The sequence below is a fragment of the Gallinula chloropus genome, assembly GCF_964237585.1.
Source record: "Gallinula chloropus genome assembly, chromosome: 12".
NCBI lineage: Eukaryota > Metazoa > Chordata > Aves > Gruiformes > Rallidae > Gallinula > Gallinula chloropus.
This window is the reverse complement of record NC_140097.1, coordinates 15,361,881-15,386,510: the sequence shown is the minus strand read 5'-3', so window position 1 is coordinate 15,386,510 and position 24,630 is coordinate 15,361,881. Positions and strand designations below refer to the sequence as shown.

Sequence of the window (24,630 nt, the reverse complement as noted above, 5' to 3'; positions counted from 1 at the left end):
TCCTAATGCATTAAAAAGCCTGCTCTGCCAAACACTTGGCATCTCTTCAAGGGTCCGATTTCCCCCAGTTCTCACTAGGATATAGCAAGAGCTCCACAGCTCACATGAAAAGCTCACCAGCCAACAGATTCAGTCTTAGCAGTAAAAAGCGTTTTAATTGACCCTCCCCAATCTAATTTCTGAACCTTTTGTGAACATTTGCTTTGATGTTTATCTGTAATCTCATTTGGCAGCTCCCCAGGAGGCTAATGGTGTTCTGTATTAGACATCTTTTATAAAGCGTCAGTGCTAACTTGGCATCCTTGTTGAGCCGAATCCATTGATCTGTAGCACAGTCCTGGTCAGACTCCCCAGAGAAGCCTTTCCCCACCTTCACACTACTTTGATTCAAGTATTAGAACAGAACTTTTAAGGAAGTGATAGAGCAAATGGGTCCCAGAAAGAACAAGCACATAGAAGGGACAGACTTGATATAACATGTACTACTACGGGTCACACGTCAAGCGTGTTTCAAGTCAGGCTATGACATTGCACGACTACTGACTGTACCTGAGATGGAAATACCTGTGAAATCTCAGTATGTAGAAATGAGGTGCCCTCACTGATCACTCTGGACATGCACCAACCTTTTTGAAAGCATATTGGATGGATGCATTACTCGTTTGCTGAATCGTGCATGCCAAAGTCTGTATGTACAAACAAGATGCACGTGTACTTCACAGGCACAGTCAGTTGTACTGCAGACAGGGGCACACAAGAACTGAAGCCTGGCCAAGGGGAGCCATCCTTGACTTTGGTTTATGAATAACACACATATAGCCGGATACGGACAGGTATAGGGAGGCAGCTTAAGCATAACTGACCACAGAATAGACAAATCTAGAATTACAATTAGTGACAGCAGAAGGAATCATTTCAGTAGGAAGGCTTTGGAATAGGGTGAAACATATTAGGCAGCATTAAATGGGCTAGCAGGTGGAGACTGGGGAGTTTGGAGAATACAGGTCAAGCTTTAGTGAGTTCTATGGAGTTCTATTACTCTTTAGTCTCCCGAGAATGTTAACTCGTTCAGACCTTCAGGCATTTCACTGATTTTCTATGTTTTTGCAAAGCAAAATTTTTGTACTGAAAATGTGCTGCTAACTAATAACACTTTAGTGAAGTTAGAGTAATGAGTTCTCTGGCCAGTACCAATCATTAATTAACTGTACATTTCTACTGCATCTATTTAGAATTCAGGGAAAAAATGTTATATTTATTTTTCTCATTCTGCTCTGCTTCTGTTCTGTTTGTGTTCTGGAGGCATGGTCACGAGCACACAAAGAATCTAGAGTTCAGTAATACCAGCAAAAGTTATACTGGAGAAAAACATTAGCAACTAGACCACTCAATATTTTTAAGTGCAAGTGATTCTAACAGTTGAATTTGGATGCTTGGTTGATTTATATCAAAGAGAATTTTCTGTCTCCTAGCAGACTGTTATTATCAGCTATCACTGGTTTCATATACAAATTTCTATTGAATATTAACCATCAACAGAAACTAATTCCTACTGCATGCTATACTATTTTACACTCCTATGGCATTTGAATGTAAAATAGCCATACTACTCTTTTCTCCAGGTGGGTTACAGTATTTTCCCACAGAGAATCAAACCATTCTGAAATAAAAATTTGTACTCTTACAGACTTCCCAACATGGTCTTATTTATACTGGGTTGTAGAAGTCATTCTGTTTCCTACCAGTTGAGCAGTCATCCAGGTTTTCAGCCTTCTAGCTACACTGAAGAGCTACCTTTGCAGAATATTAGCGATGAATTTTAGTATAGCTGAAAATAAATATAGAGCTTATATTCAGCAATGAAGTGAAGCTGAAGTTAACAGTGAGTTATTATGCAAGATTAGTTCTAGAAATGTAATCTTTGCGGATTCTTTGTCAGATTGATTTAGGCAGGCACAGCTTGCTATTCTGAAGCATGCATCTCTATTTCCATAAAAAAATGTAGGGGAATAAAGTTGGCAAGAGGCAACACTAATTCCATGCCACCACCCTAAAACAGAATTGCTTCAGAATATTCGGAAAGACTCATAGTTGAAAGGAACAGAGGCTGCAGAAAAAGCTCAAGCACAAAGTTACAACAATAACAAAGCAATTCATCTATGCCATGCAAGCACTTAGGTGTAAGGCTAAAAACAACAGAGTAGAACACAAAATGTTGTTTTAAATGTGCAGTATCAGTTCCCCTTTGGGTAGTCAAATTTGCTAGGTTTTTGCCTTCATACCCACTATTATCTGGCAGCCACCACACTGACAGCAGTGACTCCCTCCAGCGACAAAGCTAATGCTGCTTCTTGGGTCATGCTGAACAGCAGTGCAGCCAGCATGCTCTTCCTCCCCTCGAGACTGAGAGTATCACCTTCAGAAAGGGATCAGCCTCCACCACCTTCAGGCCTGGGATCTTGAGTCTGCTTCCAAACCTGAGTCTGATCAGTCTTGAAAGCTGCCGTAATGCTATAAAGTACAATAAACTACAAGAAATACCAGATGATTACAATGGATCTGTGTATTGGATGTCTAGATAAATATATTCTGGGCATGGGTGACAGTGCAACAGATCCTGCACCTTTAAAACTTGAAGAAGCAAGTAAAAACAGTCACCTAAACCTACACTAGAGCATAATTATAAAAATGTATATATTGAAAGAGCTAAATATATATATTGGAATATATATATTTAAAGAGAGAGATATAACCAATAGTTGACATGTCATTTTACAGCATGTAGGAACACCTAGTACACGTGCCTTGTAGTTCCCACAAATGTACTGGCACATTAGAATTTAGGTTTCTCTTTACATGGGCCAATTCCTCTGTCACACTGGCATAAACCTGACCCATTTCCATTTTCTGTTCACTATGGAACTGCTCTGGTTTAAACTAGTGTAACTGAGACAATTTAGTTTAGTAACAGAATTATTTTTCTGCTGGCAATTGGTATTTTTTGTTTGTTTTCTCCCAGAAGTATTCAACATATACAAGGATATAAGCTATAATGTAGTGTACATTGTCAAGCTTCATTAGCACAAAACATGTTATTTTGCTCAAGACATTGAAGTCAAACTAAGTTTAGCTTATTTTGCTGAATGACTTGAAATCAAGATTAGATTTAGGTCTAATAAAGTATTTTTTTTCAAGCAAGAAAATAAACACCAGATTTTCCTCTTTCCTTCTGATCTAAAGAAGTTGTACTTCTAAGTCCTGTATGTGTTATCCAGTGTAACAGTCCATCATTTTCTCTGGATTTGTTTTGTTATTACTATTTGTTGTCCTTTAATGACATTATAATTGCAAAACTTAGTATGTTTATTTCTTTGGTTCCTAATAATTTAGAAAGACCAAAACACATGGAGAATAGCACACTGGAATGTTTATCAGACTGACCGCCAGCTGGAGGGACAACTTGGTCAAGTAATTTCATGCTCGTTTTCTTCCATATTTTCTTTATAACTGCTCTAAGTTCTTCATTTGCTTGCTCTAGGTTACCTGTGGCAATGAAATAGAAAAATGGCAATTATTTGTTTAATCATAGTAATTAGTTGTACAGGCTTGAAAGTTCAGGCAAGTGACTAGTGTGCAGTTTTTCATCTTCGTCAGCGCTCACCTAAACCACAGCGATGTCTGAGGGGGCTTAATCTAATCAGCTTGTTATTGACAGGGGAACTCACATTCTGCTGAGAATAGCAGAAGACACAAACAGAAACTAGTAAAAGGTGGTAAAATAACAAATAAAATGTATGAAAATAGAAAAAAAAGACATGAATATTTTTAAAAACTTTTCCCTCTTCAATGTAAATGACAGAAATCCATCCAGCCCAGTCAGAACTGGCCTTGACCAAACTGGGAATGTTGTTTTCAAGTGTGCAAAAGTTGCAGCAATGTGGGTTCCAAGGTACCCAGAGTTACAGAGTAGTGAGGAAGGAGCATTTTGGTAGGACAGAAAGGGAAACTCATTCATTCCTGTGATGCCAGTGCTACACGTTTTTTGTCTGATCAGATAAAAGCATATAATAATTTATGAGATTTCTTGGGCTCTGGCCTCCCTATTCCTTTCCTTTTCTAGCAAATCATTCCAAGCAACACTGAGTACAATCCAGGACTGAAAAGCAAACCAAATCCAGTGAGATTAAGGTAGCCTGACTCACATCCAATAAAACAAATGAAGTAAATCTTAACTTTTCTTTATTACACTTTCTGACAAGTGCAGTCAAGGCTTTAGAGCTGAGAACCTTACCTTCTGTTTTTATCTTCAAAGCAGTTCTAACCAAAGCAAACAAAGTAGCATTGAACATGACGGTTCCATCACTGTTTAGTGGCATATTCATGGCTACTAACCTCTGCAAATTTGAAAAGATAAATAAATTTTGATGAGGCTTTGTTTGAAAAAAATCTCTTATAATGTTCATTTCTGCAAAGCTGTTCAAAGAATAATACCAACTGAGAGGCATAAAAATAACACAAGGCTTCAAAAAAGTTGAGTCTTCCATCCTAGCTGTGTAAAGAAACCTCCCAAATTGCTTTTTTCTGATCTGAATCACTTGCATGCTTATACAGGAGCAAAAACTGTCCTGTAGTTTTCATGAGCCTTTTATTGAGTTGACTTGCAAACACTGAAGTCCAGTCCCTAGCTATGATTGGACTAAGTCACATTATGCAAGTGTTAAGGACACATGCAGTTATTTAAGAGCATGCACTCCTGTTGCAGTTATGTTCCAGTTTTCCATGGGTTACTCCAGCCCCATGCTCCATGAGCCACCATAGCACCAGGTCTGTCTTGTATAACCTCTCTTGGTTCACTTCAGTGATGCTGTGTATCACTCATGCTATCCACACTGAATTAGCATGAAAGGGGCTTTCCTCCTTGGATTAGTCCACCTCTGCCTTAGAGTTCATCTTTAGAGCAGCACAGCTGTGACCTTGTCAGAAGAACACTATTTAATTTATCAAAATCTTTTCCTAATGCCTAACTTGGATTTTATTCTATTCTGGTTTAAAAGCATTACTCAACTGGCTAATTTATCTTAATGTATAGATTTGCTTTCAGTCTGCCTTGTGGCATGCCATTCAAGCCCAGTGTTTTATATGTCAACTTACCTACTTAGGAAACTGATACAAAACAAATCCAAGTGACAGTGCTGTTGTAACAACCCTTTTGTTAAAAGGCTTCATCTTATGCCTACCGAAATTGTTAAAACCTCAGTATCTGTAGTTCTGAAGCCCTTAAGTAATGTAATTATTCAGCTCCTTTTTGTTGCTTTACAACTTTTACATAAAAATGCAATTCATCCTCATCTAAATTACATATCATGCCTGACAAATTCTACATAATTTTAAACTCCCTTTAATTTTCAGTCTTCTCACTCACTGCCACATACTGTGTCACACACCATTACTCACTTCAGCTTGGTTCATCATCTTGCAGTCCCTACTCTTCAATCCCATTGTTGTGGTTCATGTGCACTAATCTTGTAATGAACGCGACTGTATCTAAACTTGTCAATTAAACTACCATCCTCTCCTCCCTGGGACTGAAGAGAAATCAGAAGTGTTACTGGGTCACCAGAAATGCTGAGATGAGGTAGTTCACATATGGGCCATTAATTGACTAATAACAGATCTACAGACTGACCCCTTTGCTGTGGTGGTAACCACTCAAATGTGTATCCTGAAAGAAATTTCTCTAATTCTGCTGGTTTAAATTAAAAGCCAGCAAAAAAAAAAAAAAGAGAAAACTTGAGAGTGAAGGAGACCTTGTGAACAGACAGGATTGCTGTGCACACGTGACACATATTTGGCAGACCTGACTGAAGTGAGAGACACCCCTAGAAAGTAAGTCAGGTAAAACCTACCTTGCAAGCCACTCGGTGAGGGCATAATTTGCCAAAACCAAGTGGTGGCTGAATGCGTCTCAGTAATGTGACCACATCAAGATGCTTTATCCTTCCCCTAGAACCAACACACACTTGTTATCAACCATACATCCATTTCCAAAGGCTACACTATGCTCTGTTTTTACTGTTTTTACCATGTTTCTGATAAGATTTTTCTGATCTAACTTACTTTGCTTCAGGGTCATATTCTGACCATATCCTTTTGAACTCATCCAAATGATGGGGACCCAGAATAGACCAGTCGCGTGTCAAATAATCAAAATTATCCATAATGACAGCCACAAATAAGTTTATAATCTAAAAAAAGTAATTAAGAACAATTTTATTATTTCCATTTTAAAAAATAGATAAATAAATTTTATAAGGTTGCAAGTTAAGAATGCAAACAAAGTGATCTCAAAAATTATGATTTTTATAAATACCATCAAATATCATAGAAATTATTTGACACAGTGTGGATCTTGGGAAAGAGCTTTTGTATTAACAGGATTTAAGGTCACAACAATAAGACGTCTGTACATGTTTTGTTAACACAGAAGATGTTACAGAACAGCAGAATGTGGACCACTCTCCTTTTGCAAGGACAATGTGAACATAACTTATCAACCCTCTTAGACCAGACAGCTGCAGTGAGGAAAAATATTTTTCAGATATTATTTTGAAGTAAATAATTCATTATTCCATGAATAGGGGAGGAAGGTTACTGTTTGTGTCTCATGTGCCATCGTTTGAGTGCACTTGTAGAGACACAAATCCAAAACTAAATAATATAAATAGCATTACTAGTAAGTCAAAAGAATTACAGCTCTATTTTCGATGAATATTTAGTAATACTATTGAGAAATGCATTAAATAACAGCAGACAAAAAGATTGTTAACTTAGCTTTTGGAATCAAAGAATAGTTTGGGTTGGAAGGGACCTTTAAAGGCCATCCATGCAATGCCCCTGCGGTGGGCAGGGTCATTGTCAACTAAATGAGGTTGCTCAGAGCCCCATCCAACATGACCTTGAATGTTTCCAGGGATGGGAAATATACAGCCTCTCTAGGCAATCTGTTCCAGTGCTTCACCACCCTCAACGTAAAAATCAGCGTAAGATACAGGATTGAAGACCATTTGCAGAAAAACATAGCCTTGCAAGAATATTTTAGCGATGGGATTTTCAGTCATTTGCTGAACCCACTACTCTTGGCTCAGGAGGAAGTAAAAATGCCAAAGCTAATTTCTGTTAATAAGCACAAACTAGACTCACCAAAAATGCACAAAGCATGTAAAAACTGATAAAATAAATGATGGCAAAATTGCTTCCACATGTGTATTCTTCCCCTGGATTATAATCAGATTCTGGATCACATCGTTTTCCAGGCAAACATGCCAGCATTATTTCCTGCCAGGCTTCTCCAGTAGCACACCTTTGTAAGGTTACAAAGATAAATTAAACATTATTTTATCAAAAAGAATTAAAGATGCATTAACTTGTTAAGTTCTGTCAAATGCTTGGATGCTCAGCATAAAGCCACAGAGAGCATGTGCTTGTTATGTTAAATCATTTCTCACTTGCAAACACATTTTGAACCAATCCATGGTACAAAAGCTACAGACATTTCATACTTCAATGAAACTAATGCAATAAATCATAGTTAAGGTTTACTCACCTGAAGAGTAGTAGTACAGCTTGAGGGAAAGTCTGAAAATTGTTGTTTCTGTTTATTTGATTGTTGTCCCTCATGGCCACTTTTCCAAATACCTACAATAAAACAGGATTTGACTCTCATTCTGGTGACCTGCACAGTCAGAAGCTGTAGGCCTTGCAGTCCAAACTTGCTTCGATATGTATAAGAAACACACAAATATACTTTCCTTTCTCACTTCAGTTTTTCCTGATAGTGATGTAAATGCAGTAATTTATCACATGTACAAGATTAATTCTTAATTGTTTAATTTGGCGTCTGGAGACTGCTATAATACTAACACATAACCCTGTATTCCAGGTGGGAAAATACTGCTTGTATTGAACTAGCAACTAGACCCTGTTCTCTAAATTGAAGTCCCACTGTGCTAAACATTACACATCCTTGTAGTAACAAATAATTGCTGTACATAAAACCTCAAGCCTAAACAGAGAGAGGTACCAAGACAGAAAACAAAGTCCAGAGAGGTTGTGCAGCCTGTACAGCCACAGAGGTAAATAAGTTTTGCTTCTCAAAATGAAATTGCAATTCCTGCATCAAAAAGGACCATTCTTTTTCCCTGACATATTTATATACTGTCACAATAGACTGAAGGCTGTTACCTAATTTAGAGAGATTAACACCACTATGCTCCATGTACATGCTGCTGGACTGTAAGGATGTTGCTTTTGGATAAATGATGAAAAGACTTGGAAGAAAACCACTCTTCATGCTTATTTCTTCAATTCATTCCATTTAATTAGGTCCTCCCTTTGTGTTGATTTGAAGAACTTTACAACTTTGACACAAAAGGAAGCATCTGTACAGCTTTACAGAACACAGAGCTATCCTAAGGCTTTACCACAGGAAAAAAAAAAACCAAAACAACAAAGCCAAAGAGAGAATTGCAGCCCAAATTCAGGAGACCTAACAGGAACCCCTGTCAAAGTACAGATACATGATCACTCAGCTGCACTCCTTTGGCACCTCCCTAGGAAGCACTAGATCGTACGTGTGGCAGAGACTGCCATGCAAACTGCACTCCAGATCCCAGTTCCATGCTGAGGGCCTTTATCTGCCGCCTTCCTGCAGTCTGTACAGACCCTTCACAGACAGCTATCCCACCCTCACACTAGACATAGTCCAGTAGTACAACCACTAGGAATGGTTTCCAGATGGGCTTCTCCTTTTTATCTCTCTCCAGGTAGTAGACTGGAGAACCTGCTCTGCCCTCACGGCACTGCTGCTGGTGCCAGGAGTGACACCTTTCTGCATTCTGTTACCAAATTACTTTCCATGCTCGTACATCTGGTACATGTGTCCTACTCTGGGCTAACCACAGGCTCAGGCTCAGCTGTGCCTAAAACTTCAGCTAGATTATTTTAGCAATTCTACTCTTTTCACATGGGCAAAACATTAAAAAAACCCCAAAAGCTGAAGTTTTAATGCCTGATTCCCAAAACAAATGTATGGCTAAAACAAACCCATCCTTTCATACACCCATGCAGGGGAATAAACTTCACAGAACATGAAAGAGGCTGCCTCCTTTCAGGAAACCAAGATACTACAAACTTAAACCAAGCTCTTCTCTTGCATTTTTTCGCATTTCATGACTCTCAGTATCACAGCCAAAAGAAGATTTTTCAACTGCTCTGAAAGCTCTGCCTGTATATAGCACCTCTGTCAGAGGGACGTGTCAGTTAGCACCTCGGAAACTAGTCTCATTGTAGCCAACACAGCACTTTGGTTTCAAGCCAAAAACATTCTCAAGTTACCTGCATTCCAATGACAGCGTAGATGAAGAACAGCATGGCTATCAGAAGGGCAACATAAGGCAGAGCCTAGAAATGGGACAGGTATATTGTCTTTTAATAATTTCACAACATAATTTCAATTTTCATTTACAAAAATAATTTCTCCATACAACACAGGCTTTCCCAAGGTTTTTCTTCTGATGCAAGTGCTTAAGATGTCATTACCTGTCACTCTTAATATTCGGCTGCATACAATTTACACATAAGCTTCATTATATTTTAAATTATTTCTGCCAGAAATCCAGGGGGAAGAATCATTAGCAGTTTTTAATTTTATTTTCATTACTGATTCTGATAACACAACGATACAGCTATCTGTATAGTTGCAGATTTCCATTAACTTCCCATCCATCAGATTTTCAAAAGCAAGGATTCAAATATCTATTTCTTATACTTATGAAACCAGTTTTATATAAAAGGTGTGGAAGACCTCTGTGTGTTAAACCTATCCTATCCCTTTTAGATATTCCAAATTTTTGTTAAGTACCATTGTAATCTCAGGGTAACAGCTAATATAAAATGACAAAAGAATGACTTGGACTCACTGAAGTAACTGGGGAAACTGATCTGGCAGTAGCATGTAAATATCTCTAAATACACTATTAGTATGAATTTCAAAATAAATGCTTTTTGCACTCTATAAGGTATTTCTTCATAAAATGTAGTGTACAAATGGTTGCAATTATAAAGCAAACAAATTTTGCTAACCTGAAATGACTTAATAAAAGTCCACAATAAAGTTCTGATTCCTTCTCCTCTGCTAAGCAGCTTCACCAACCTCATCACCCGGAAGAGACGGAAAAAAGTGATGGAGATTCTAGCGCTGTCTTCAGAGTTCTGAAGAGCATCATGGAGAAGTCAAACCAAATACAAACTCAAACATGCAACACTTCCAGAAAAACAACATCAAATGCAAATGTGGAAGAGGTAAAATTTGAAAATGTATCTTGAAGGCCTTTTCACCTTGATAAGCATGATATGAAAGGAAAAATTACATGCTCAAAACACAGGACCTGTAGAAATGCTTCACACATCACATGCATTTCCAAGTTTTCTGGTTTGTTAATAAGGATCATATTGGGTTTGTTTGTAGTAGACTTCAATAGTACATTGACAATGAATGCAAACCACTGCATAACACCTTTGTAGTAAGACAATTATGAAAAATACAGAAAAAATTGGTGGAAAATAGACATGGCAAAAAAAGAATAAACTCAAGTAGAGGTAAAACCACTGGGGTCAGTTTACTAATCTTACCCCAGACTCATCAGTTGTGACTGTTTCAGTTGGCTTTGGCTTTAAGAAATTAAGAACATTAAATATTAACATCAAATAAAATCAAAATATCAGCTTAACCATAAACAGAAGGAAGGACATTTTTCATTTCTAAATGTAAATTAACATCTTACAACTCAATATACTTCCTAAACAAAACAGTAATATCCTTATTAAAACCTTCCCTTGAGCATTTCATGTTGGCTGACTCATACTAAAACTTTACTGGCTGACTCATACTAAAATCTGGCATTATAAAACATGTTTAAAAAACACAATGGAATGTAAATACAAAATAAAATATCTGCTCCTATGTAAACCAAACAACATTAGCCATCAGCTCCCCACAGGTTGAATGACATTGTAGCATTAAGCCTAAGAAACTCATGAACAAAGCTTTGGGGTCAAACTAGCCTTTCAAGGTCCCTTTTCTGCTGTGCTCATGAAGATCAATTACTCCATCACTTGAATCTAACAGTGTTCGAGTAATTGTGTTTTTTATCACATCGGGAGCTCCCTTAAAGAAAATAAGTCACTTGAGTTAACTCAGTGATGATCATCGGGTTTTGTAAAAGGACAGATTTTCACTCTGCCCAAGTGACAGACAAACATTTTTAGCACAATAGCATGGAGGCTAACTCTCCCACAGAGGTGGAAATGAGAAGGCAATACTTGTACTCCCTCATCATCTACAAAATACTCATAGACCTCTGCTGATGTTACAGGATCAGGGAGGAAAGGGCTTCAGGGTTTGATCAGCTTCTTTGGATCTGTACAACCCTCAGGAGCTATGGGGAGGAGAGTGGCACACACCAACTTCTTGTTCACAGAAGGAAACTCTATATACTGTGAAGAGGAGACTCACTTCTCTCTTTCTAATGTCTGTGTCTAACCGCCTCAATAGCCTTTTAAGGGACAGACACTCAGCCAAGCTTAAAGGATCAACTGTCTATGCTTGCTTGTGCACTGACAGAGTCACAGCAGCTTCTTCCAAAACTGTTTGGAAACATCTTTAAAAACATTAATAGCACTAAGACAAATGGGATTCTGGATGTTGGATCCAAGTGATGGGTCTTACTCTCTTGCCTAAAATAATCTCCTTTTGAGGTTGCACCTTGCAACAATTATTGTCACATATAGCAGCAATAACCACAATGCCTCCTCAGTGCCACTTCCAACACATTGTGGATACATCAGACACACTCTCAATGCCATAACTTCACTGAGCAAAATCTCAAGCATTGTTGTTACCCAAGATAAAACCTGGGAAGAAGGAACAGAAAAGAGAGGAGCTGATTCTACTGAAAATACGGGCAGTAAACTACAGAAGCTTACTGTGGTGAAAAAACCAAGAATAGGTAGTACATTAACAAGGTCAGATCATTAGCAGTATTTATTAAAATACTAATTTTTTTGTCTATGACTTTAGGAAAAAAAAAAAGGTATCACAAGGGGAAAATCAGGTAAAAATAACTGTTCAGCTATGTGCAAGCTGCATGTGTATAAATTACTATCCTACCAGGATATCAGTATTTTCTGAAACAGAGAGTTTTAAAACCGTTTAAGGGATTAATACTAAACTGATGCATTAACCAAAACCCAGATCTCCTCATTACACTTCAGTAAACACAGTATTTGTAAAATCAGCTGTAACATCTAAGCTTTGTAAGCACTTATATAAAATAGACAAAAAATATGCTGCCAATGAAAGAAGGTTGCTGCAATAAAAAATTCCTGCATATTGCAACAATTTGAAATAAAACCATAAAAATATGGATTAAGGAGAAATTCATAATCACAAGCATCAATGTAAAAATACCACAAAACACGGAATCAATCAAAACTGTACTAGTGTACACAGACTTACATTACTATTGACTTTTGGTACAGAAAAAAATTCCTTTTTATCTGAAACCTTTAAAAACAAAGGGTTTCATTATACCTACTGCAGAGGAAGACTAAAATTTGTATTAATCTCTGATGACTGATTTATGCTTAGCTTGATATTGTCTTAATCAGACTTAATTAGCATTCAATATATGAACCTTATTATCTTTAAGGTCCCTTCCAACCATAACCATTCTACCATCAAATATTAAATTAAGTCTTTGACAGATATAATTGCAAATCAACACTAAAAAAAAAAAAAAAGAGTAAAATGCTGGATCTTGCATCCGGGACTTATTCCTGCTGCCTTTTTTAGAAGGACTGGGCCCTAAATAAGGTAGGAACAGTATTATGATAGCAATATCTAATGGGATAGGTAAGAATAGAAAAAGGAGACTTTAGTCCTACAGATTTTTATTTAACTGCTTTCTAAAAGAAAAAAAAAAGAGAAATATGTATTATGATTTGCTTATGAAAAAACCCTCACAAAAGGAAAAGTCAGGCAAAACTCTTTTTCTGTGTATAACTACCTTAATAATGACTTATTTCTCATTTTGAAAAAACAGCCAGAGATCAGTATACGAAAACTACGTGGACTGTTCTCAAGTGCTCAGGAACAGACTACAAATATAGTTTTTTCTTTGAAGGGCTCTGAATGCGTCTGTGTGTGCCCAAGAGTGTGTCATGCACGCTCCTCTCATAAAGCACTTTTTTGAAGCTCCTCTGGACTAAGCAGTACTTAACTGCCTATTTCTGAGGGCTGATCTGCTGCTGCTGGGAAGTCTTAGGATGTCATATGCAAGAGATTATAAATTCGGGGTACTGGACAGAGCAAGCCAGAGATGAGAAAGGAAAGTACCCTGTTTACTAAAACTAAATTGTACAAAAATACCAGGATGGAGATAGATGCTAGAAACAAACAACAAAACCTCCTGATACCACAGAACTTTTTTTTCCGCCAGTGCTGAAAATGCCTACTTCTTCCCACTGTTGGCCCAGTGGTTTGGGTACTAACAATTTAAAGACAGCACTCCTTATGTTTTTATCCTCTCTGGCATTTTCCAGTGACAGCAGAGCAGCATGGTTTATATTATTAACATATTATTAACAAATTATAACGAAGCTAATATAGTGACATGCCACAAAGGAAACATTATTAATATATGTTTATGAAGGAAATGCTCATCTATGAGAAAACATATTTCTGCATCCCTGAAGCATGAAGGAATACTAAGATCTGGGAAACTAAGAGTAAGATAACACAATAACAGACAGACTGACAGTAACAGATAACATCTCTCCTACAGATAAGGAAAAAACACGTATTACCCAAACACATACTCTTATTTGCAACTTCAGTCATATTACCTGACATGTACACACGTAGGTAGGGCAAGTATTAAAATGGACCTGAGATGGGCGACGGGGGAGGCTGAGCAGAGTGTGTCTCTTTGGACTGTGGTTGCTGACAAGAATGCATGTTAAATATTTCCTGCAGTCAGGCAATCTACCTACAACCTCCTCTTTCCTCTCACGTTCCACCAACCCAATACTACTCGTTCCCCAAATGCTTCAGGACTGGCCAGTCATTATTGTGATCACCTTGTCCCCCATGGGACTATGTGATTCCTAAAAGGATAAACACACTTCAGGGATGACTGCTGGAAGTCTGGCAATGGGCACAGCTAGAATAAGTGGACAGCTCCTGCTTGCACTGCTTGGCTAAGGGATGCACTGCAGTGAGGTACATGAGGGACAGAGACTTGCTTCATCATTTGACCTTTTCTATCAGCCATGTGCCAGTTGCACTGAGCCTATTCCAGCAAAGCACTTCACAACTATGAAATTTTAAGCCAATTCTTAAATATCTAAATTAGCAGTAACATACAAATTTTCTTTTTTCTTAATCAAAATAACACAGCAGCTTTCCTCCCCCCCCAAGCAATCCCAACTATCAAAAAAATTAACCAACAACTAACCAAAATTTTTGACTTGCTGATTAAAATGTTTGCAAACCTGCTACCAGTTTCAGTCAAGTATTTATTGATGCACATGAAAAATTCAGCATATTTCATAAACGGTAATTCCTCATTACACTCTTCACATTGCAAAAAAAGTTCAAAATAAACATCCTAATGGAAAAAAAGCTTCAATGTTAAAACTATGAAGTGTGAAAAAGATTGCATCATGCATTGGAAGCAAACTGTAGCTCTGCGTTTAAGAAAAAATAAACAGTGAAAACCAGTGTGTATTAGTCTGTGGTGCTGGTCACATGCTGCTTTTTTAGAGATTGTGCCACAGGGTATGAGAGTATGCCAAAACAAATCAATGCCTAATGATGATGGAACTATGATTACAAATACAGAAGGAAACATCTGAATGGAAAATACATATGATGACAATAAAATATATAAAAAAGCATTCAGGTTGCCAAAATATCTTAAGAAACATGTAGCGTACATGTGTCTGTATGCACATATGTGTGTATATATATATGTACAATTAGCCTGGAGATTAATTACTGGAATTCAAATGTGCTAACTAGTAGTTTTCTTCATTTTCTTATCAGTGTTCTCTGTATTCCATTCAACATGAATCAAATATATATACATAATGTACATATATACATAATGTATATATATATAATCTAGTACAAATTTTGAATCAGTCTGAAGAATCCCAGAGAAAATTTTAAGGGTATCTTTTCCCTTGTAGAAGATGCGTTCAAAATGAAGTTCGTAACATGTTGATGGCATAGCATATTATAGTTAACACTCAGTTGTGCCATAAAGTAAATAAATTAGTAGTACTAACATTGTCATTAAAGCAGCTCAGAAATTTACTTCTATTTCCAAATTGAGTATTGCACCACAGTGTGGAATTCCCACTGCAATAAAACTTCATACTAACAGCAAAGCCATATGAGAATGTATTTTTCTGACCTATCCTTAAGTCTAAAGAAATGCATTTGCAAAAGTACAGAGAATATGTTAGCAGTATTCAAAAATATCAATCACTAGCAACAAAACATAACGTCTAATGTGATACTGATGCACGAAGTGGGATTCAACCTGAATTGCAGTGCTTTTGCTTATACCTGGAATCAAGAATCTCTTGCAGGAGGCACATAGGAAGTTTTTAATCCACTCCTCCACACAAGCAAGATCAGCTGTCCCACAGGTTACCAGGTGAGTGGGCAACTATATCAAAATAAGCTCCAGCCCTCCCAGCACACCCTCTGCTGGAGGCCTGGCAAAGGAGAAGAGCCTCCTGCTGTTGACATGTCAGCCTTATGCTCTGCATAGTGCACTTCACTGTATTAACAGCGCTCCTTCAAATCAAATGCTGGAACAGCCAGTTCTGGTTTTGTGGGAGGCTTTTTTCACCCATGACATTGCTACTCAGCACTGTTAGTTGTTACGGCAGTGTAAGCATTGAATTAGCCTCTCATTTGTGACTCAAGACAAACAGCTTTTCCTGAGGGGCTCTGGAGGAAGTTAGCAATACTGCTCCTTTAAACCCTGTTTCAGCAAAGACCTCAAATTTTACTTAACTTCAAGCACAAATCAGTCCCACGGGGACTGCTTCAAGTATTTGCACAGAGGAGGAAAGTGAACTTTCCATTCTTTTCTTGACATTTTGGCACCACATGAATGGCAAATGAAACTGAATTGAAGAATGTGCATTAAAACCCTTGTGACTACTACTGTAACTGTGATCATGCCTCTAAAGTCAGTGCAGGTCATCCAAATGGTTCCTGAGCTGACAAATAAGATAAATTATATACAGTCAGGTCAGATTTAAACTTCTCTTTATTTCAACTTTAAGAACTTACTCATTTACTCAGAATTTATTTTCAATCTGTTTACTCTCATTGTCTGAAGTTACAAATATCCATCTCCCAGAACAGACTGACCACATCTTGTGTGTCTCAATCACCTCTCTGCTTTGAAAAGGAACCATTTTTATGGCCACACAAGACATTGTGTGATATGTGAAACTTTTTTAAAACAGAAGGTTACAAACGCCATAAGTAATTATATAGGGTTTAGTAGTGGGTTTAATTTTTTTAAATTGCTATATCATATATATATATGTACTTATACATACTTGCCTCTAAAAATTTCTAAAAATAAAATGAACATGAAAACCAATTAGGTTCAATAAAAGAAGAACTGGTTAAAGGAAGGGATGTCAACTGACAGAGGAAATTTGAAAAAAACAACCACAGAAAATACTATATTGCCAAAATATATGTTGCTCTAAGGAGGTTCATTATTCTAGAGTTGGTCATTGATCCAGTCCTTGAGGATGCTGAGCAGTTCTGTAAACCGCTGAACAGATTAAACACTGATTCCCACAGGTACTAAAAATATTCAAATCAAGGTAATTCCTGGATTACATATGAATGGAAGGTTACTGGATCAGAAGAATCAGCCTCAGGGCACCATATACATTGTTATAAAATAGCAGGGTTTTTTTAAAAAAAAAAAGTTAAAAATGCCCCAAAAACCCAAGAAAAGGAACAACAAAATAAAAGAGATGACATTTAATTTCTAGAATTTAATACTGAAATGAAGCTGATATGCAACTAGAAAGTCCAACTGACTAACTTGAATAAAAATGGTCGAGATACAAGCACGTACTATATATACACTAGAATTTGCTGGCCTTTAGAGGTAGTCTAAATGTACACAGCTAGACTATCATAACAATGCCAAGTTTCCACAGCACGAGGCAATGATATACACAACCCTGAGTACATTGTTTTTGGGTATTCACATTCTCTCAACTCTTCTGTACTGATCAAATAAGATGGCTGTACTGGTGCAGTTATGACTGCAGCAAGATCAGATTCTCCATTAGTGCTAGCAATTTACTCTGTTTCAGATCACCCCTCAAACAAGGTTAAGCTTCCTCAGTTTAAGAAGTTTCTATAGCAGGAATTTTCACAGGTGCCATTTCAATTGTGTTTGAAATCCCATTGAAACCAAAGTCTTGTTAGCATCTTAGCAGAGCCGCAGATTTTGCAGGATCACTGTCAGGTTACAGAAGGAGTAAAGGTGGAATGGCACGATCCAGATCGCCCAAAAAAAAATTTTAAAGAGTACTAAATTTGGATTACAGAAATCTACACAAAACTAATGGAGTAGGAATAATTCAGAATCAAAACAATAAAAGCAATAAACATTTAAGAAATTTCCCTAGACACTCTGCACTATTCACTCTTTCATGTTGAAAATGGGAAATCAAGCCCAGAAATATACTGAAACTGTGATACATTAATGACTGGCACAAACAAAGCACAGAGAAGTGGAAAGACCAGAAACAAACAATACTTAGTACACAAACACTCTGCTGTGTGGTACTAGGAGACATCAAGGATGAGCCTTTTTCTCTAGTGAGTATAGCACGAGCAACTAAGAAATGGCAGTGCTAGTTGCTGACTGGGGTGTGTACTTTTCCTGAAGATCACCACTGGATTTCCAGAAGATCTTCAGGACAACTGTGTGAAGTACTGAAATGACAGTGTCCTTCACAGCTGGGAGCTCAGCAGTGACCTGTTACAAGTAATGCTGTCACATTAACTCTCTCCAGACAGGGTTAAATACAGGGGTAAAGACCCAGTTAATAAAGGGACATCTTCTGTGGACACAGAGATACATTTGAGCTATTTCTCTTTACCACGAAGTATATTTTACAGTTATCAGGGAAAGCTATTTGAAATGATTGGTCTTTTTATGCGCTCCTCAAATACACCACAACTGCTGTGAATGGACAGACGGGGTAAATTGTAAATACTTGAGCTGAAAATCTAAATCCCAGCTTTTCGGGGGGGGGGGGGGGGGGGGGGGGGGGGGAGGGAGGGAAGCCCTAAAGAAAAACAAACAAACCCCAAACCAAAACCAAATTAGAAGCGGCTTTTAGAAGTCTGCTCTGTGAAGTGTAATTACGTTTTAAGCAATGTTTCAGTGGGACAACACCGTTCCAAGCTGACTGCCGCTCCCTGTCAACTCAGGTTCCTTCAGTTGATGGACACCCACTGATTGCTGAGCAAAATCAGTCTGAAATCTAAGGGTCAGGCTAAGGTCCTTCTGCATCACTTTCTCAACAGCAGGTACCACCACTACCTGATGATGTCTGTGCCAATGCTAACATGCTCTGAAGGAAGACCTGTACAGGCACAGGGTAAGAAGTATTTCCTTTGGCAGCTGCCTTACCCTCTCATTTCTGCTCTACCATGATCCAGATTTGTGCCAAAACTTCGTGCTCAGCACCTCACCCAGCCAACTGTGAAGTCCTCAAACTGTTGTGGAAGCACAGCTCCCGTAGCTATGGGGGTAGGAAGGGCTGTGGGTACAGGCTGTTTACACTCACAGAGATAGAAAAAAATTTTTAAAAATCTTTTATCATGCCATGGCCTCAATCAAGACCAGCCTGACAAATCCAAGCTCACAGGAGGTGGTCTGATCTCAACAGTGCATTGAAAGCCAAAAACTGTCCTCTAGACAGCTCTTACTTGACAATGATGCATTTTCTATTCCACACCCCCACCCCCCCTGTTTATCCTGGAATGTCTGGAAGAGATCACAGTTTTTTTCAAATGCAATTTCTATTCTAAGTGTCTGGGAAAGTTAATTGCCACACTATTCACAGCTCCAAAAGCAAGGTACTGTTTAAATGGAGTAAAGGGTATTGTTTCTGCTACTCAATGGAGGAATGGGATCCTAATAATTGGGTTCCTGACATGGACCACTTGGAAAATAATTTTTTAAATATTTTTTCTCTGAACTGTTTCAGTTAAATGACAATGATTGCCACAGATGAATTTGCTTCCCTAAAATATGAAAGAAGTGTAACAACTTAAATATTCATCACTGAAGAATATTTAACCAGATTTAGAAATATTTTGAAAAAAAACTATGTGTATTAAATATACCCACTGAAAAGAAACTCACTGGATAAGAAAATCCAGCAGGGCAAATGAAGATGTCTAGCACGTAGCTTACTGATACAAGTTCAAGAGAAAAGGAATATTACTAGCCAGTTCATGAACTGTGACTGCTGTAGAAAAACATGCAAGCCAAGTATCTTCCATGAATACAATGCAACTATTTACACCTACAGTTTTTTCCTGATTAATCTGTTCTTCAATACAGGGAAAGTATGTTAACGTGGAGGATCTCCTGCTATATAGGTATTTCTGGACAACTTAGAATGATAAACAGGTAAGATCTTCAGCAGGTGGTATATGCTGACCTCACCCACTGAGCCTGTGCACTCCCTGAGCATTTTCAGTGGCTGATTTGATCCAGGTCTCATTTTCTTTAGTCTCCCTTTCTGCAGTGTCAAGAAGTATTAGCGGTATTTTCCTCTGATATTTTATTCTGACTTGTTAAGCAAAGGAACACGTAGGTATGGGAAGCAGTTCCATCTCTCTTACAGACAGGGTATGTATTGGTTATCTTTCATTTATTGTTTTTGTGATACAGCTTGTTCAAACCAGCAAGTCATAGAGAGAACAGCCAAAAATTACGATTTCCCTATTTTTTTCTAGGAAGGGAAAATTTCTGTTGTCAAAAGACCTATATGTGTGGTGGCCATTAGTCAGAATTTTGGTGAAAAGATAGAGTTTTCTAAGTACTTTAAGAGTAACTCAAATTTCAAAACATTTACTGCAGGATGAGAGAAGCAAAAAGAATAGGAAAATCCCCCAACATTCTATTTTCCACAGCATGGAAAACCTTACTTTCTCTACGTACCCTTCTGCTGCTGCCTCACAAGACATGAATGCTAACAACCCTCTAAAAACCCAGTCCACACAGAAAAGAAAAGTCATTATTTGTTAAACTAAGCCACTGAAACAACTTACAGAATCTTGAATTATCTTGGTCAAGCCACCTTCAAAGAGCACTGTGCTTCAAGTAAAATAGTAACAGAGGCTTAATTCCTTTTTTTATACATAAACTGTTTAAAATATTTTCTGTATGTAATTAAAAAAATAATTTTCATTGTCTCACTATGCTGTGTGGGTGTGTCACTATGTGAGTAGGCAGGTTTATAACAACAGCTTGTACAAACATCTATATCAATGTTTTTTGATCTCTGATTCCAGGACAAAACATACCTCTAAAAAAAGGATTTGGGGGGATAAAGTTTACATTTTGTGTATTTCTTGATGACAGCAATTACTTTTTAGTGCATGAACAGTTGCTACTTACATTAACTTCTGTTATAGCAATATCAACGACGCTACCAACAACAATTAAGGCATCAAAAGTGTTCCATGCATCAGTGAAATAGTGCTGTTAGGACAAGCATTCAGCAGAAAGAGAGCAAGAGAAAAACACAAACAGAAAAAGAGAAGAAAAGGACAGTGTTATAACACAGAAACACTCTAGGCTTTTCTGATGTACCACTATACAATCTAATCTTTGCCTTTCATAGCTAAAAAAAATTGGCAGAAAAAAAAGGCTATTTATTTCCCATATCAACATAATTGACCTATGACTGGTCTGTACTCAAACTTTAGAAACATCAGATCAAAATCTGTGACTTGTCCAGATGATGGAAATAGTGGGGAGACAGAGAAAGAGAAGTAGGGACTGGGGAAAGTAAGCTGGGGTATACTCACATCAGCTTCACTGAGAACGACGTCTACTATGCTGCCAATAACGATGAGGGAGTCAAACGTATTCCAGGCATCACTAAAATAGCCCTGAACAGAGCAGGCAGGGTGCAAACGTTTGTGATTACACATGAAATGTCAAATATTTGCATACTTCTGTTTAGTTTTGCATAAACAGAAATTAGTTAAACAAAACCTGTGGTCTAATGAGAAAACAAAACAAAACAAACAATATTGCCTACTGAAGGAAAAGCAACATATATGTGCATGTGTGTGTATATATATACTGTATATATACATGTACAGACACACACACATGGACACACGCGCAACGCACACACGCAGTACACATGCATAACACACCATTGTATAAGCACGACGTCGGTAAGCAAGCCACCATCCAAAACTGGGTTTGGACTTCTAGCAAGGCTGAAAAGTTCTAACACATATGCTCTAACAAGCACAACAAAAACCCTTTCATACTATTTGTACAAGAACAAGCCAATTGAAACCTCCTTCACATTAATGACTTTATGATTATCCTCTCTAAGTGACTGCTAGAAATATTGAAAGGGTCAAAGCTGATCACTGGTTACTCATGCACAGTTATTAATGTGCCACTGTGCATAAGTATTAGAAAACTGACTTAATCTTCTGTTCATAAACTAGGTTAAATATAGGAACTCATGCTACATTTGCAGTCAGGGCCTGATTCTGTAAGCAGGGGTCAGTGCTAGGAGCCACAGCAACCTGAACAATTTCTTAATGCTTTTAATGCGGCCAGTCCAGCATCTGAAAATTGCTTAGTCACCCTTCTGACATTTTAAATATATTCCCATGTGTATGCTACTGGCACACTGCTGCAAATGGTGATATAGTGCTATCATGCAGTTAGCTGTCTAGTGGCACCAAAACTGCACGTTTGAGCAAAAAGATGTTTCAGAAGAAACCTTGAGGTAGGTTCCAGGATCAATCTGTCACTGGGAACAAATCAAGATGTATTATTCTGTTGAAGGTAACTCTATGGAGACAAGATAATGCAGTTTTCTGCAATATAGGAATTTTACCTAGTTATTACAGAAATTCAAAATTGCAACAGTTACTGAACTTGCCCTTTGGTTCATTGAGATATATTAATTTATCAGCTAACCCCAAGGAACATGCATTGCATGACAAAGGCTGAAATGTACATTTTGTACACATACATTCTGCCTTCCTAGCAATTCATTACAAAATACTAACTCATCAGCCACTACTGAAGCTCTAAAAAATTATGTTGAAGTTTAAAATGGAAAGTGTGCTAATCCAACCTTACTTCTAGTTGACTTACTATTACACTGTTTAAGATAATGTTTTAGCTGAGTAGTTACACATCTCATTTAGCTTTGCAAAAAAGCAAAATAATCTACATAGTTTTTCAGAATGGAAAATATTTTTCTTAAGATTTTAAACTGTTAGAATTTCTAGTAACTTCACAACTAAAAGGTTACACTTGAGTGCGTTATTATTTGAAAAAAGTTAACCTCATGTAGCAATACACTCTTGGGGACTATGACAGAGCTGCTAGAGAAGACAACAGCTCTACAGTGTGTTCTAGGAGAGTAAGCACTGAGCAGAGTCAGGAAAATCTCCTTATGTTTCTGATGCTACTCTCTTAGCTCTTTTTAAAACACAAATTGCAATCCATAATCGTTGCCTCTTTTAGGGAAGGGGAAAATAAATCAGAGTACGATTATTTCTACAGCCCTCAGTGGCACATGCTTTGCTACTTTGGGATTAATCATCAATTCCAGTCTTGGGGCAAAAGCCAGTGCGCACGGATTTGGCCTCCTGAACAAACCCAGCTGTCACTGAGAGCTCCTACATGATTTCCTATCACTCCTTCCTTACTCATACTGCTTCATGAGAACAAGCTGCTCCCAAAGTTTCTACTAACCATCATGCTGTACCACCTTAACAGTAATGAAATTTATAATCCTAAAGAAATTAGCAGCTGCCAACTAAAGAAGGGGAGCTACTTCCATAATATTCTTCCTAATAAATTCATATTCCTTATTTCTCGTCTTTAAAAATCTAGTTCCTGATTTTTAATATAGGGATTTTTTTATATATATATGTACATAAAGTAAGACTGTCAGCAAACAGCAAACACATAATGAGCACAATCCTGAGGTGTGCTATCCATCTTCCTGTACAACAGGGACCAACAGAGGTCCCCCAAACAAAGGTGAATTTCAGCTACAGAAGTTACTTTACTAGACATGCTACAATATCAGGCACTGAAATAACAAATTCACTTTTGATTCAACACAGCTAAGATACTTTCCACATTTGTTTATTTTATGAAACCTTTTCCATCAGTATAGACAAATATTGTTCAAAGTAGTATGTAAAGCAAAAGCATACAAATGAACAAAAAAACTAAGAGAAAATAAAGATGGTTTTGGAAAAGGGAGGAATGGACAAGTCACAGCAAATAAACATCATGCAAATAAGTTGTTTTCACCACTGCAATGACCCAAGATCAATTCACTTACTAGCCATCTTTCCTTTTTTCTTACAAAAATCTGATGTAAAACGACATGGAAAATCATTACAAGTTTCAGTAACAGCTAGCTAGCATGAAGCTGTACAAAAGGTATGTGTTGATGTATTGTTCTAGATTTCATAGCTGCATTTCAGTTTGTACTGTACCTAACCATGCCAAGTAACAGGTTTTAGCAAATGTGAAAAACAACATGAAGAGAAAATGCCTGCTCTTTTAACTTACATTATGAAAAAATTGTTCATAGAGAAATGCTGAAGGATAAAATCACAAATCCTGGGGAATTACGTAGCCATGGAGAATTAACACCAGAATATGTTTCTAGAGATCTACCACATTAAATATTTTATTTCTTTTAAAACCCTGTTGAAACGTTTAGGGCCTCACTCTGCAAAGTACGGTGTGTTTCAATCTCCCAATCAGGAAGTGTGCCAGACAGCATCACCTTTAATATCTTTCTTATCCATGTATGATAGACTTCAAGGCTGGAAGGCAGTCTCTGCAGTACCTTGGCTTTAAACCACACAATATCATAGTAAGAATATCAATAATTTAGAGTAGCCTTAAATTTGCATGACCAGCAAAAACCAAGAGAGCAGAGTTTTCCCAGGATTTTTGTTAACATATTAAGGGGACACTGTCAAGCAGATGAGATAAGCACTACCATGTTTTTATCTGAATGGTCCATTCTGCCAGGCTAGCCTAAGAACCTGCCAGTGAGAGGAAACGAATGTCTTTCCTCACAGACCCTAAAGCAAAGTATTAGTTGGATTTCAGATTGTTTCTACTATTAAATCTTAATATTAGTCGAGCATTTCATTGTTTTAAGCACGTATTGAATTTAAAATTTAGATTACTAGAA

At 37.5% G+C, this 24,630-nt stretch overlaps 1 protein-coding gene across 2 annotated transcripts in view; it reads right to left on the bottom strand.

Moving 5' to 3' along the window:
* Nucleotides 1-24,630, bottom strand: part of CACNA1D (calcium voltage-gated channel subunit alpha1 D) — a gene marked incomplete at both ends in the record, with an annotated part of 175,702 nt that overhangs the window by 21,143 nt on the left and 129,929 nt on the right. For both annotated transcript variants that reach the window (XM_084269485.1, XM_084269484.1), the window contains 11 exons: nt 3,442-3,543; nt 4,292-4,394; nt 5,907-6,003; nt 6,118-6,245; nt 7,201-7,360; nt 7,604-7,695; nt 9,394-9,459; nt 10,141-10,269; nt 10,690-10,728; nt 20,817-20,900; nt 21,230-21,313. In XM_084269485.1, coding sequence (XP_084125611.1) covers nt 3,442-3,543; nt 4,292-4,394; nt 5,907-6,003; nt 6,118-6,245; nt 7,201-7,360; nt 7,604-7,695; nt 9,394-9,459; nt 10,141-10,269; nt 10,690-10,728; nt 20,817-20,900; nt 21,230-21,313 — 1,084 coding nt within the window. The remainder of the gene's footprint in view (nt 1-3,441; nt 3,544-4,291; nt 4,395-5,906; nt 6,004-6,117; nt 6,246-7,200; nt 7,361-7,603; nt 7,696-9,393; nt 9,460-10,140; nt 10,270-10,689; nt 10,729-20,816; nt 20,901-21,229; nt 21,314-24,630) is intronic.